Raw genomic sequence first — 16,061 nt, forward strand, 5'->3', positions numbered from 1 at the left:
TGTCCAACCACTCTTTCTCTCTTGGTCCAACCACTCTTTCTCTCTCTTGGTCCACTCACTCCTCACCACCGACTCCCCCACGCTTCTTGCGCGCGCGCCTTTATAGCGCCTCCGGCGATCAAGCCGCCGGCCTTCAGGACACGCCCATCGGTGCGCTCACCTCGGCCCTGGTTGGTCACGCGACCCTCTGGCTCCGCCCTTGATGACGACGGGCGGGCACGCCCCTCTTCCCCGACCCGAGCACATGTTCAATGGTGGTTTTGGAGGGGATGTAATTGGCAATCGAGGCTTGGCAATGACGAAAGGGGATGTGAAAGGAAATGGAGATTTTGGGGATGGGAATGAAAGGGGATCTATTCTCTTTCACTGGTGCAATGGAGTACTTCAATTAATGGGAGACACAGCCTTACCCTAAAACACAGAATAAGATATAACTATCGAACAGGGGTATTCTATTATTGGCTGACGTGTATGCTTGTGGACTATTTATGGGATGCCCTTTCACCTTTACACAGCTCCGGAGGCAGGGGGCGCAGAATAAACAATAATAATAATAATAAAGCACACAATCAAAAAAATACAGTCCTCATCCGCAACACTGCACCCTCCTCCTCTTAGGCACTGTCCCGGGCCTACAACTTTTATTTAGTGTGACACGTAGGTGTAGTTCCCTCTACTTTTAACCTGACCCTGAGTGCGACAGTTTTAAAACATAAATAAATGTGTCCCGCTGCTCCATTGCACCCTGCCTAACAGACTTACGCCCACAGTTAACCGAATTGCGGAATGGTCTTCAAACTACACACTGACGGTGGGGAGCATTATTTACAATGACGCTATTTTTATTTACAAGACTAACCCAGGACCTGTGATTGTTCTTTCTGGGGGGGAGACAGTCTGCTCTGCATCAATGCACCATGAACGCACCCAAAAACGCACCAATACACACCCAAGCACCAATCGGTGCAGTCACCATTGTTCATCAATGTTCAATCAAAATAAAATCAACAACCCCTAACCCTGCAGGTGGTCTCTTGCTCTTCGGCTCCCTCTGCTGGTTATTATTATTGTCTTCCAGTTGTCATTCTTTCATTTTCTTACTGGCGGCCTATTTGCAATAAAGTGTGCCCAATGTGTCCTTTTTAATTTATTTTATTTATGGCCCACAGGGCCGACTACGTGTGGTTCACCTGTGGGGCATCGGTGCCCTGTGGCCAAGGTCCGCCAGCAAGATTTCGGGCCCTCATGGCCGGTTCCAGCAGAGGGGCCATGTCCCAACCCATGGGGTCCATAAGTGGTGCTCGGCCACAGACATGTGGTCCATAATGTGGTGCATCGATGCAGACAGCTGGTTCTGGGAATTCCGGGCGCACAATGGAGGACTCACGCACGCTCCCCTCGGCACCCAATGGCGCACAGGTCATGTGGGAGACAAAAGAGACAATTGAGCGAGGGGTAAGGTCACAAGGGTACACGTCAATAAGGCAATGCAAGGCGAAATGCGCACGGAGAGCGAAATGAGAAAGCTCGTCCCTACCGTACGTCACCCCCATGTCACCTACACTACCCTTGCCCTTACCCCATATGTACAAAAATCTACACATTACCAATCCGTCGCTACCGTCACGTCTTCCCCTTATTTCCCTTATACCAAATTCGTCTTCACTCCCCCACTATCCAAAATTTGCCATCACCCAATTCGTCATCAATCCTCATAAAGAGGGAGAGATGGAATTACGCACAATGTCACACCCACGTCATGATGCGTCTCACAATCCAAACATTTGCACAGTAAAAAATAATCAAAACATGGCATGGTGTGGAGTACCTGTCACCTCAGGTGAGTGGATGCAGATGGTGTGAGGAGACTTCAATCCTAACTATCCTCTAAATGACTTTAACACACTTTACACTACCCGGGGTCTTTCCCCGCCAATCCATTGGCCAACTTACACTATGGGTTCTAAAAACCAATTCCCATTGACCAAACTGTGGTGCTTCTCAATTTGGGGTCTCACTCCCCCGATTCATCTCCCGGTGCCCTCGCACAATTTCTGGGCTGCGACGTGTAGCTCTCCCAGCAGGTCTACCCACCTGCACACCTCCACCACTGTAGTTGCCACCCGAGCTTACCTAGCTCCTCACCCTAACCTAACTAACTGGGGAAGACCCCTCCTGGTTCTGTCACCCCTTGGTGCCCTCTGGCACTGGGCTACCCGGGTCCGTCCTCCGGATCCTCGGGCCCCATCCACAACAACTACCGGCTCCCAGAGCCCACCTGCGGCCTCACCTGGCCGACATCCTCACAGTGGTGGAGTGCCCAAACCAACTACACACACTAACAGGCTACACGCCCAGCCATTTCCACAACACTAATGCACCCATCCAAAGACCATTCTTTCACCCGCACCACAGATGCCAATATCCAACCACAATTTACCTGTACCCTCTACCTAACACTTACACTACCCGCCCCGGGTATCCGTGATGGGGGTCCACTCTTCCCCCATTCACACCTTCGCACCATCCACTCCACTCCACAATTTCCACCATACTCACTCCACGACCATCCATTCCAATACTCCATACCATTTATTCCATACACCTGTCCTCCATTCACCTGTCGTTGCACACCTGTGCAATCATACCTGGTGCCACCTGCACCCTCCTCCTCTTCCTGGACCAGTTGGTCAACACAACACGCAATCACCACTACTCCCTCATACACTGCTCCATACAGCTGTTCAGTTGCACACCTGTGCAATCACACCTGTTCAATCACACCTGTTCAATCCTCAAACACACGGCATCATCTCTTCTAACTACTCCCCTCTGAAACTTGCGCTTCCCAGTCGCCCCTTTAAACTATTGCGCTCCCACGTCATTATCATCCACGCTAATCTACCTGCGTCCCCACTACAGGTATCCTTGTCACTAACTAATCTTAACGTTACCTAATGTCACCTTCGCTAGATCCCTACACACAATATCCTAACCCACCCGGGCTAGTTTTCACTGCCATCAACCCCATAAACTATAGCGCATTTGCCCCACTCGTTGTGAGGGATGGTGGATTTGCCATCCCACCACATCGGGGAGGTCCTATCAATTTCGCTCGTCCAAATCCAACAAATCAAAAATTTGCCATTTACTGCTAATCACCGTACCAATCATCAAATTTTGCCTTTTTCTAATTTTGGGTCCAAAACACTAACCTCATCACCCGTCTACTTATTAGATCCTCTCGGTGCGCCAATTCACGTCTACAGCCTGGCTTCGTCCAGCCGAGCAATGAACGCGGGTTCTTTGGTGCCGGCGGCTGGATGCGTCCGGCACTCGGTGCAGGGACGGGGGCTTACCCGTGCCGAGATCCCACGCACCACCTCGGCGCGGAGCCATCCAATTGCCCGATCTCGACCTGCCGGAACGTCTCAATAAAAAGTGGTCGCCATGATGACCCTTCCTATCGGGCTGCCCGCTCCGCCTAGTGGAGCCCGGACGTGGCCGTTCCAAGCGAGGCACAGCGTGGATCGCGTACGGCGGTCCTTTCGAACCCGCCGTGGCTCGGATCCCCGCTGGTTCTCGCGGCACGCGAAGCCCGGCACGCACCGAGGGCCCGATTCGGCTAAAAGTAGCTCTAACCGCTAACCCGGTTACCGTCGATGCCTCACCTGCATGCTTACACGCATACGCTACCCCTTTCTTGCTCATACCTCCAGCTGTTCCCATGCTCCTCGTACATTTCCTTACACACCTCGGTACACTCATTCCGCTCACAGACTTGGTCACACACCTGACCACCGAACACCTTGGCACACATTCATCGCTCGCACACCTCACCAACACACCTCTTCGCGCCCATTCCTCGGTCACCTCCTCTGTGACAATCACAGGTGTGCTTTCACTCGCACACCCACCCACGTGCCTCACGACCAACTCAAGTGTGCATTCCCACACACGCTCTACCATTCCAGGTGTGCATCCTTCCATTCCAGGTGTACATCCTCGCTCACCTGTCACAACCAACTCACGCTCCGTGTCACTCTCACTACTCTCACCTCCATTCTTGACAGCGCACTCACCCTTACTCTCGACAGCACACTTTCCTCATGCACCCGTCCGTTACACACCTTTCTCGCGCACACTCTTGCGCACACTCTCCCGTTACATCCTCTGTAACACTCACCACAGGCGTACACTTTCTCGTTACGTCCTCTGTAACACTCACCACCGGCGTGCATTCCCCCTTACTCTTGACAGCGCACTCTTTCCCCATGCACCTGTCCGTTACACACCTTTCTCGCGCATCCTCTTGCGCACACTCTTTCATTACTTCCTCCGTAACACTTACCACACCGCGCTTCCATGTACCCCCTCGCACACGCGCTATGACCGACTCACTCTCGACAGCACACTCACTGGTCGGCGCGCACTTTTTCCTCACACACCCCATGGTCGGACATTCTCGCACACCTCTTTTTTCGCACACCAGACCTGTCGCACACTTCACCAACGGCCTTTCACGAACACCCGGATCCAAACCAATCCCCAAGCCGACTGAAGCTTTCCTCACATCATATACATTGCCGAATATTTTGCCACTCACCTTGGCACCTCGTCTCCGCACCTCTTTTGCCACCTGCAAACTCTTTATTTGGTTAGTGAGCAGCACATCATGAGTTGAGCACCGACCTTGTACATATTCCATTACTTCCTCCTTTATCTCCCTCTTAGTTTCTGTCCGTCCCTTCTTAATTTCACTCACCTCTTCTTCCACTTCCTCTAATTTTTGCTTCACCTCTCATTTCCCGGTGCGTCTCCTCAAGTTCGTCCTCTAAGGCAACCGTGACCGTCTCTATGTGCATCCTCACCTGCCGGTCCTTTGTCTCCATTATCTCTGTCACCTCGTCCACCCTCATTGTCAGTCCCTCACGTACCATCTGACATTCCTTTTGTGTTGCTATTAATTCGTTTTTAATTTCTTTTTGTGTCGCCTTTAACCCTCCGAGTACTGCAGTGTTCCTTTGAACCTGCTCCACTAACTCCGTCTGTCCCTCCGTCAGCTGTTCCACCTCCTCCGTCAGACCCTCTATTCCCCCTGTAACCTAGCCGTATTATTCCTCACCTCTTTCTCCATACGCTTCTCACCTCGCTTTACCTCCTCGCGTAGCCCCGAGACCTCCTCACCTACACCTCGTCGTATCCCCTCTTTCATCTCCTCCATCTCTTTTGTAGATGCCACCCTCATCTGTCCCAATTCATCCCTCTGAGCATCCAGTTTACTTTCTAACCCGATTTGCACCTCCTCTATCTGGTTCCCCATTCGTTTGATTTCCCGGGCAGATTGTTCCCCTATTTCCCGCAATTTGTCCTCCATCCTATTTTCTAACCCCATTAACCCATTTTTCACCCCCTCTAACTGATTCTCCTGGGCAGCCATTCTATTTTCCACCCCCGTTAACCCATGTTTCACCCCTTCTATCCCATTGTCTAACCCCTCAAATTTCTTGTCTAATCCCTCAAATTTCTTGTCTAATCCCTCACCTGTACCCCTCGCTTCGTCCCTCATTACCCCCAATTGCTCACCCTGAGCATCCATCTGGTTCCCCATTTGTCCCATTTGGCCCTCCAATCGCTCACCCTGAGCATCCATCCGGTTCCCCATTTGTCCCATTTGGCCCTCCAATCGCTCACTATTCTTGTCCATAAGGGCCTTCATTTACATCATAAAAAGATTCAAATCCACCGGTGGCGCTGCTACGGTCGCGGGCGTGGCAAAATTTGGTGCCGCTACACCTACGTGCGCGAGGACGCCATTTTGCGCGCCTGAAACCTCGTGCGCGAGAGCGCCATTTTGCGCGTCTGATACCCCCTCAACCACATCCTCCATATACATTTCCCCGAGGTCCTGGGTCGATTCCACCCCGTCTATCTCTATCTCTCCCACCGGCATCCCGTCGCCTTGACCAGCCATGGCGCGATTTCAAAATTCGGGTTTTGTAAAACAAAAGCAATTTCGGTACTTTGTAATTTTGAGCGCGATAAGCGCGCTTCGGGTCCAATCCCACTTCCCGACACCAATTGTTACTGTAATAACACAATTGGTGTCCAAAATTTGGGCCAAATAAATTTAGTCCCAGGTTCGAATCCCAACTCCTGACAACCAATTGTTACTGATCGCGGTTTAGGATGTTGTTTGCCGAGCGAAGGCTCCGCGACCGAACAGTTGTTCCCCGATTCACCCAGAACTTTGGCCGTATCGCACCGCAGCCGCCCAATCTGGAAAAGACTAAAACGACGAATGCAAAGAGGAAAAGGAATAAGACGAGAAGACGGACAGAAGAGTAATGGGATTTATTATTTACACAAGCAAAAAGAAAGCAGTCACGTTTATTTACAACACATACGACGCAGGTGACACAGTGCAAATACTAGCTTATACAGACTTAATTAAATACCCAGGGACAAGACACACAGAACAAACTCACGTACACAAGAAGGGTGGAAAGGCAGGAGGTGGATGGCTGGAGGGAGAGGAAGGTCCAAGGGGGTCCTGCAGCACGATCGGCGCGTTTAGCAGCCGCCGTTCCTTCGCGGCCCTGCTCAAAACCGCCGTCCAGGCCCCAAGCGGCTGTTGGGTGTTGTTGCTGCTGTCGCCGCCGCTTGCTTTGCCAGGACTCTTCTGACTCGTCTGGTCCAAACCCTCAACTCAACAACACTCTTGCACGTCTCCCTGTCCAACCACTCTTTCTCTCTTGGTCCAACCACTCTTTCTCTTTCTTGGTTCAACCACTCTTTCTCTCTCTTGGTCCACTCACTCCTCACCACCGACTCCCCCACGCTTCTTGCGCGCGCGCCTTTATAGCGCCTCCGGCGATCAAGCCGCCGGCCTTCAGGACACGCCCATCGGTGCGCTCACCTCGGCCCTGGTTGGTCACACGACCCTCTGGCTCCGCCCTTGATGACGACGGGCGGGCACGCCCCTCTTCCCCGACCCGAGCACATGTTCAATGGTGGTTTTGGAGGGGATGTAATTGGCAATCGAGGCTTGGCAATGACGAAAGGGGATGTGAAAGGAAATGGAGATTTTGGGGATGGGAATGAAAGGGGATCTATTCTCTTTCACTGGTGCAATGGAGTACTTCAATTAATGGGAGACACAGCCTTACCCTAAAACACAGAATAAGATATAACTATCGAACAGGGGTATTCTATTATTGGCTGACGTGTATGCTTGTGGACTAATTATGGGATGCCCTTTCACCTTTACACAGCTCCGGAGGCAGGGGGCGCAGAATAAACAATAATAATAATAATAAAGCACACAATCAAAAAAATACAGTCCTCATATCCGCAACAATATATATATATATATATATATGACTCCATGGTAAGATCTCCAACCTTTAATTGAACAAACAATGACAACGTTTCGATTAGCAACATGTGAAGCCACACGCCTCCGTTAATCTTCCTCAAGAGTGATAAAATCATCTCAACATCCCCTTATATGCAAAGTGGGCGGGGTATATGCAAAGTGGGGTGGGCAAAGCTGGACAGCCAATGAAACCGTATCACACCGCTCTCGTGAACGGAGACGTTATTGACCAAATTCAAAAATTAACGGCTTAAAATAATCCTGTAAGCAATGCTGGATTATAACTCATGTTTAGAAAATCAGGAACAATCATTACATTTAATTAAAAGTTAAACTTGTGAACAATTAAATTGTAAATTAAATTAAAACTGTAAATATATTAAAGCAAAAATTTTTTTTAAGATAAAATAAAATTGCCATAATATCAAGATCATCATTTGTGGCCCTATGCGGTAAAGGGGAAGGAGAGGGGTTTTGGGGGGGATAAAATTGGGGGGGAACCAGAGGGGCGTGGAAGCGGGGGGGGGTTTGGGAGAGGGGTGGTTTGAAGGGAGGGGTGAGAGGGGGAGGGGGCAAATTGTCCGAATAAAAACCTTGTGTGACATATTATGTGGGCTCGTTCAAAGTACGGAATGCCTGCTTCGTTTACACAAGAGTGGGTCAAACGCTACCTGTAAGTCAACTACCTCTTGTGTGATCGAGGTAACAGTTTCTTCTGTGTGCCAAGCCTCCAAAACACGTCTTCTGTTTCTGTTGGGTGTGGAACCCAAAATATTAACCCTATCCCATGAAGGTGTGTGGCCTTCCTTAAGGCCGTGTTTGGCAATAGCAGATCTGCTGGATAATTACATTCAAATGCTTTTTGGTGTTCAGCAATACGTTGACCTAAGGTCCTCCCGGTTTCACCCACATACTCAGCTCCACAACCACAGGGCACTACGTATACCACCCCTGACCTATCCTTCCTCGGAAGCTTGTCCTTGACCCTCATAAGGGCTTGGCGAAGGGTGAAAACCGGTGTGAAGGTATACGTAGTGCCCTCCTCCTCCTCCCAAAGGAGCCTTAAAGGTAACGGTGTACAGAAAACCAACACACACTGATCGCTACCTTGATTTCAATTCTTGCCATCCAATGGAACACAAAAGATCGGTGGTGCACACCCTCTCAAAAACAGCACGTGATTTACCATCTACCTATGAAGACAAGATGAGTGAGGTGGACCATCATCAAAATGTGTTAAGGGCAAATGGTTATCCTGACAGCTTGCTACCCAACAGGAAAACGATAAGGGCTTCCCCACACAACAGGCTGAGACCGAGAGAACAACCAAAGGGTTTGTGTGTTCTCCCTTTTGTACCGGGGGTTTCACAGAGGGTCGGCAGAATTTTGAAATCTGCAGGAGTGAGGGTGAGTTTCACACCGGTTTTCACCCTTCGCCAATCCCTTATGAGGGTCAAGGACAAGCTTCCGAGGAAGGATAGGTCAGGGGGTGGTATACGTCGTGCCCTGTGGTTGTGGAGCTGAGTATGTGGGTGAAACCGGGAGGACCTTTGGTCAACGTATTGCTGAACACCAAAAAGCATTTGAATGTAATTATCCCAGCAGATCTGCTATTGCCAAACATGGCCTTAAGGAAGGCCACACACCTTTATGGGATAGGGTTAATATTTTGGGTTCCACACCCAACAGAAACAGAAGACGTGTTTTGGAGGCTTGGCACACAGAAGAAACTGTTACCTCGATCACACAAGAGGTAGTTGACTTACCGGTAGCGTTTGACCCACTCTTGTGTAAACGAAGCAGGCATTCCGTACTTTGAACGAGTCCACATAATGTCACACAAGGTTTTTATTCGGACAATTTGCCCCCTCCCCCTCCCTTCCTCCCCCCCTCCCTCCAAACCACCCCTCTCCCAACCCCCCCCCCCCCTCCGCTTCCACCCCCCCTCTGGTTCCCCCCCCATTTTATCCCCCCCTATAACCCCCCTCCTTCCCGCATTCCCCTTTACCGCATAAGGCCACATGTGATGATCTTGATATTATGGCAATTTTATTTTATCTTTAAAAAAATTTTGCTTTCATATATTTACAGTTTTAATTTAATTTACAATTTAATTGTTTACAAGTTTAACTTTTAATTAAATGTAATGATTGTTCCTGATTTTCTAAACACGAGTTATAATCCAGCATTGCTTACAGGATTATTTTAAGCCGTTAATATGCGGTTGATTTTTGAAATTGGTCAATAACGTCTCTGTTCACGAGAGCGGTGTAATCCGGTTTCATTGGCTGTCCAGCTTTGCCCACCCCACTTTGCATATACCCCGCCCACTTTGCATATAAGTGGATGTTGAGATGATTTTATCACTCTTGAGGAAGATTAACGGAGGCGTGTGGCTTCACATGTTGTTAATCGAAACGTTGTCATTGTTTGTTCAATTAAAGGTTGGAGATCTTACCATGGAGTCATTTGGATTTACTCCCAACCGCAAATCTTTGCATATATATATATATATATATGTATATATATATATATATATATATATATATATATATATATATATATATATATATATATATATATATATATATATACTACTGTGTTCAAAAAGTATCCGACCTTTATTTTTCGTGCGTAAAAAAAAAAAGAAGCTCGGGAGGCGTTGATTGGTGCACGTATGTAGGCGATCCTAATGCACACGCGTGAATTTTTTCCCACCTGCAGAAGCTGTCATTCGACGGCAGACCGCCGATGAGTGAGGACATGTAAGTGAGCGCCGTCGGATTTTCGTTTTTGACAAAATGACGGAAAAACTTGAACAACGCTACTGCATCAAATTTTGTGTAAAGCTTGGCGATTCCCAAGTGGAAACGATCCGCAAGATTCAACACCGTTCATTCCATTATGAAGGAGGATTTGGGCTTCAGGAGAATCTCAGCGAAGTTCGTCCCAAAGCTGCTAACGATTGAGCAGAAGCAACTCCGTTTGGAGATCGCACAGGACATGCTGGAGACTGTGAACAGCGATCCCAGCTTCCTCAACACAGTGATCACTGGCGATGAGTCCTGGGTTTATGGGTACGACCCAGAAACCAAGTTGCAGTCATCACAATGGAAGCATCCAACATCCCCGAGGCCAAAAAACACAAAATTTGATGCAGTAGCGTTGTTAAAGTTTTTCCGTCATTTTGTCAAAAACGAAAATCTGACGGCGCTCACTTACATGACCTCACTCATCGGCGGTCTGCCGTCGAATGACAGCTTCTGCAGGTGGGAAAAAATTCACGCGTGTGCATTAGGATCGCCTACATACGTGCACCAATCAACGCCTCCCTAGCTTCTTTTTTTTACGCACGAAAAATAAAGGTCGGATACTTTTTGAACACACTACGTGTGTGTGTGTGTGTGTGTGTGTGTGTGTGTGTGTGTGTGTGTGTGTGTGTGTGTGTGTGTGTGTGTGTGTGTGTGTGTGTGTGTGTGTGTATATATACACATACACATATACATGTACAGTGCTTATATAAAGTCTCCACTCCCTTTTCAAAATTTTCTCATTTTGTTGCCTCATAGCCTGGAATTAAATTGCATTAAACCAGATTTTTCCACCTTTCGTTACACATCAAAACCCAGAACTTCCAAGTGAAAAACAAATTGTACAAATTTCAGAAAATTAAATAAAAATACAAAACTAGAATATTTTGGATGGACAAGTGTCCACCCCATAAAACCATTGCCTCAAACAGGGAACCATGATTGTCATGGGGCCCGCAAGGCTAACCCCCGCTCTAGCAGGGAAAATGGCCTTAAAACGATCATTCATTCATTTTCATTCAAGTGTCCGGTTTCATTATTGTTGGGCTAGCTATTGGGGTTGGTGTTGGTGTTGGGCTAGCGGCTAGGGTGCCGGCTTAGGATCCTGGGTTCGAATCCCGGTCAATCGCTGAATTAACGCCAGGGGGGTTGACTCAGCCTGTCATCCTTCCGAGGTCGGCTAATTGAGTACCAGTTCACTGGTAATTCCCTGCTTGTCGTTAAAGGTGGCAAAAAGGGTTGGCGTCAGGAAGGGCATCCGGCCGTAAAACATTGCTTCAAAAAGGGGACCGAAAAACAACAACAACCACAGTTCCCGAAAAAGGCCAACCCCCGCTTGCGGGGAAAAATGGCCTCTAAAGGTGTTTTTTTTTGTCCGGTTTCATTGGCTGTCCAGCTTTGCCCACCCCACTTTGCATATACCCCGCCCACTTTGCATATAAGGGGATGTTGAGATGATTTTATCACTCGAGGAAGATTAACGGAGGCGTGTGGCTTCACATGTTGTTAATGTGGCTTGATCGCTTCACATGTGGCTTGATCCCTGGTGTTGGGCTAGCGGCTAGGGTGCCAGCTCAGGATCCTGGGTTCGAATCCCGGTCGATCGCTGAATTAACGCCAGGGGGGTTGACTCAGCCTGTCATCCTTCCGAGGTCGGCAAATTGAGTACCAGTACACTGGTAATTCCCTGTTTATCGTAAAAAGGCGACAAACAGGGTTGGCGGCAGGAAGGGCATCCGGCCGTAAAACATTGCTTCAAAAAGGGGACGAAAAAACAACAACAACCACAGTCCACGAAAAGGCCAACCCCCGCTTTGCGGGGAAAAATGGCCTCTAAACGGTGGTTGTCCACCCCCCTTGTGATAGCAATTGTAAATTAGCTCAGGTGTAACCAATCACCTTCAAAATCACTCCACCAAGTTAATTGGCCTAAATTGTGGTGATTCTGATCATTTCATGATAACAGCTGTTGCTGTGGGTTTCATCTGCTGGGTAGTGCATTTCACAGCAAAAACTCAACCAACACCAAGGAGCTTTCAAAAGACCTCTGGGGTGAAGTTGTGGAAAGGCACAGATCAGGGGATTGGGATAAAAATATTTCAAAGGCCTTGCATATCCCTTGGAGCACAGTCAAGACAATCATTAAGAAGTGGAAGGCATGTATGGTACCACCATGACCCTGCCTAGATCAGGCCGTCCATCCAAACTGGATGACCAAACCAGGATGAGACTTATCAAAGAGGCAAATAGCAACTTTGAATGAGCTACAGGCCTTTTTGGCAAAGACTGGTCACCGTGTGCATGCCAAAACTATAACCGTACTCAATAGAGAGCATACCTCCGCCTGGTTGGCCATATTACTCAATGGTGAAGAATCACTTAGAAAATTCTATTAGCTCGATCCGGATCCGGATCTTCACCAAAATCGAATCAATTCTTCCTTGTCACATACACAACCTGTCCAACAAGTTTCGTCCAAATCCATCCCTAACTTTTTGAGATATCCTGCTATGTATCGTTTTTGGCCCCATCTCCTGAAGGTGAAGAATCTCTTAAATAAATTAAACAATTCTCATATCCGAATCCATATTCAGATCTCCACCAAGATTGAATCGAACCGTCCTTGTCACACACACGTATCGAGCGAGTTTGTTTTTCACTTGGAAGTTGTGGGTTACGATGTGTAAATGAAGGTGAAAAAAGCCTGATTGAATGCAATTTAATTCCAGGCTATAAGGCAACAAAAGGTGAACATTTTGAAAGGGATGTAGACTTTCTATAAGCAATGGTGTGTGTGTGTGTGTGTGTGTGTGTGTGTGTGTGTGTGTGTGTGTGTGTGTGTGTGTGTGTGTGTGTGTGTGTGTGTGTGTGTGTGTGTGTGTGTGTGTGTGTGTGTGTGTGTGTGTGTGTGTGTGTGTGTGTGTGTGTGTGTGTGTGTGTGTAAGCTCCCACACACCTTAAAGTTCCTCCTCAAGCAACCGTGTGTATGTAATATGTTGCCTGTTATTTATTTGATTAACGTTTTTACCTTGTATGCTCACTTTTATTTCTGACTTTTTCAAGAACCTTAGCTTCCCTGCCTCCATGTGCCCAGGTACTGCCCACAAGTACTGCAAGGAGAGCCATGTGCACCAGATGTTGTGACATTCCTACTGGTGTTTGTGTGCAGTCAGCACTATCTGCGCAATCCATACCTTGTAGCAAAGCTGGTGGAAGTCCTCTTTTTGTTGAACCCTGGGGTGCAACCTCGTACCACTACTTTTCATGCTATGCTTGAGAATCACCCTATGGGTGTGCGTTTTCTTGCCCCAGCACTCATGAAATTCTACACGGGTATGTAAACTAGTTAGTATCTGTGTAATTAGCCTCATCCATTGACAAAAGGATGGTGTGGGCTATTGCAAATAGTCTGTGCTAGTGAGCATGCAGATCTACTTTAATATAGATTGCTCATTCTGAGGTCTACTAAAATCTATATACTTCAGCGAGGACTCTGCATTAAATGCTCACTTTTATTATATTTTAGGTGTATTGGGTATTATAAATATATCAGTATGTCATGATGATTCAAAACGTTATATATTGTGCCATTGGAACTGTCTTCTTTTTCTGTTTTTGTCAAAATTATGCCACATGCCGGCTTTTACTTTCGCAGAATTATTGCGCCAAACATGATTTACCATGTTGCCTTTTGTTGCTAAACAATTGATTCAGATTGATTAAGTTGATTCAAATTGATTCAGTTACTAAACAGTCACTCGTGCACGTACAAAGTAAGAATTGCTTTTTTGTAAGAAGTGACAGAAGAATTCCTTTGAAATTTGTTATTCCGTTACTTAAAATAAAGTCTGTGCTAAGGGTGGCAGAAGGCGAAGGGTATGGGAGCAGAAGAGGCAGAGCATGAAAGTTATAAGGCAGCCAAGAAGGCTGCAAAGATCACCAAATGTCCGTCTGTCCGTTCGAAGGTACCGCAAAAACGGCTGAATTGATCGCAACGATATTTTAGGTGGGTAATCCTGGGACCCATTAGAGTAAAATAGGCAATATTATTTTTCCAATTTTCCAGTTTTTCCAAACGATGGAATAATATTTACCGATATGAACAGTGATGTGGCCTTAATTGAAATTCTACAAATACTGTTTCGATTTTGATGAGAATTACGAACCTGCCGCGAATGCAGAAGTGGACAGATTAAGGCAATGCGCGGGTTTGATAATATCCCAATACAACCCTCATTCAATCGTAATGTTTAATCGTTAGACGTTAATCGTGTTAATCGTTTTGTTAAAGTATCAATTGATGATTGGAATTGAGTGAACACAATTACGATTTTGAATTCGTAATTGTATTCACCCACCCGTACGGAACTTCACATCAGGATTTAAATATTTGTTTATGTGACGTATGTTGTTAAAAGTTAATTTTTTTATATTAATGTTATTTAATTTGTGATTGGAGTTATGCTGTTTGGAATGAAAAAAGAGATATCGAGTTCAAGTGAATGACGAAATGCCGTGACGGTTTCTACTTTCTAAACGTGAATTCGCGGATCGCCATATGCAGATTCGCCATTGACTGGGTATGGAGCAAACGTACCCGTTTGTTTGCGAATGGGTACGTTTTTCATGGAAGTCCTTCACGAACTTGCTGTCCATGTCTGACGTGTGACTGAAGGTGCGACAGGAATGTGGAATTTATTGGTTTCATGCTTTAGCACTCGCCCTTTCTGCATTGTCTGTTTGCTTATGGCCTCCCACCCGTGCATTGCACGGGTACCTCACTAGTATCGGAAAATGTTCGGAAAACGCTTGGATTTGTCAGAGGGTCAGAGAGCGGTATTCAGGATTGCAAAGCAGAAAGCGAAAGAAGAGAGGTGTGATGTGATGGGGGTGAGTTGCTTGAATGATAAAGTGGGACAAATCGTTGTGGACCCAGATGGAATTAAAGGAAGATGGAAGAGATATATGGAAATGGTGTTGAATGCAGAGAATGAATGGGATGGCAACATAGAGAGTAACCCAGTTGTAGGACCATCAGAGAAGATGACTAAGAAGGAAGTAGAGGAAGCGATAAAAGCAATGAATAGTGGAAAAGCGGGAGGGCCGACGGGAGTTGTGGGAGACATGTTGAAGGCAACGGGAAGTTGGGGTGTGAAGAGAATGACAGGGATCTGTAATCTGGTGGTGAAAAAAGGCCACATTCCAGTGGATTGGGAACCGAGTACCCTCGTCGCTCTATACAAGGGGAAAAGTGACCCTCTGGATTGTGGCTCGTATCGAGCGATAAAGTTATTGGAGCATGGAATGAAGGTATTGGAAAGGGTGTTGAAGAGGAGGATAAGGAAGAAAGTGAAGATCTACGAAATGCAGTTTGGATTTATGCCAGGAAGAGGAACGACAGACGTGCTTTTTATTGCAAGGCAGTTGCAGGAGAAGTACATGGAGAAGAGGAAGAAGTTGTCTCTTGGGTTTGTTGATCTGGAGAAAGCATTCGATAGTGTTCCACACGAAGTAGTGACATGGACATTGAGGAAGTTAGGAGTGGAGGAATGGGTGATCAGAGTAGTGATGGCAATGTACGAGAGAGCGTGCTCCGCTGTAAGGACGAAGGACGGGAACAGTGGTGAGTTTGAGGTGAATGTGGGAGTGCATCAGGGGTCGGTACCAAGTTCACTTCTATTTGTAGCTGTGATAGAGGTGCTGGCTCGGAACGTAAAGGAGGGTTTACCATGGGAGTTGTTGTTTGCAGATGATCTGGTGTTGATTGCGGAGAGTATGGATGGACTGAAGGAGAAGATGAACAAGTGGATGTATGTGTATGGAGTGGATGTCTGGAGGCAAAAGGTCTGAAGGTGAATATCGGAAAGACAAAG

The 16,061-nt window shown here is 47.2% G+C and overlaps 1 protein-coding gene across 3 annotated transcripts in view; it reads left to right on the top strand.

Moving 5' to 3' along the window:
- UBE4B (ubiquitination factor E4B) overlaps window positions 1-16,061 on the top strand; it is a 167,722-nt gene that overhangs the window by 142,665 nt on the left and 8,996 nt on the right. For all 3 annotated transcript variants that reach the window (XM_068112397.2, XM_068112398.2, XM_068112396.2), the window contains one exon: window positions 13,283-13,521. In XM_068112397.2, the coding sequence (XP_067968498.2) occupies window positions 13,283-13,521 (239 nt within the window). The remainder of the gene's footprint in view (window positions 1-13,282; window positions 13,522-16,061) is intronic.

Source organism: Myxine glutinosa, chromosome 4 (genome assembly GCF_964187855.1).
Source record: "Myxine glutinosa chromosome 4, kmMyxGlut1.1, whole genome shotgun sequence".
Classification (NCBI taxonomy): Eukaryota; Metazoa; Chordata; class Myxini; order Myxiniformes; family Myxinidae; genus Myxine; species Myxine glutinosa.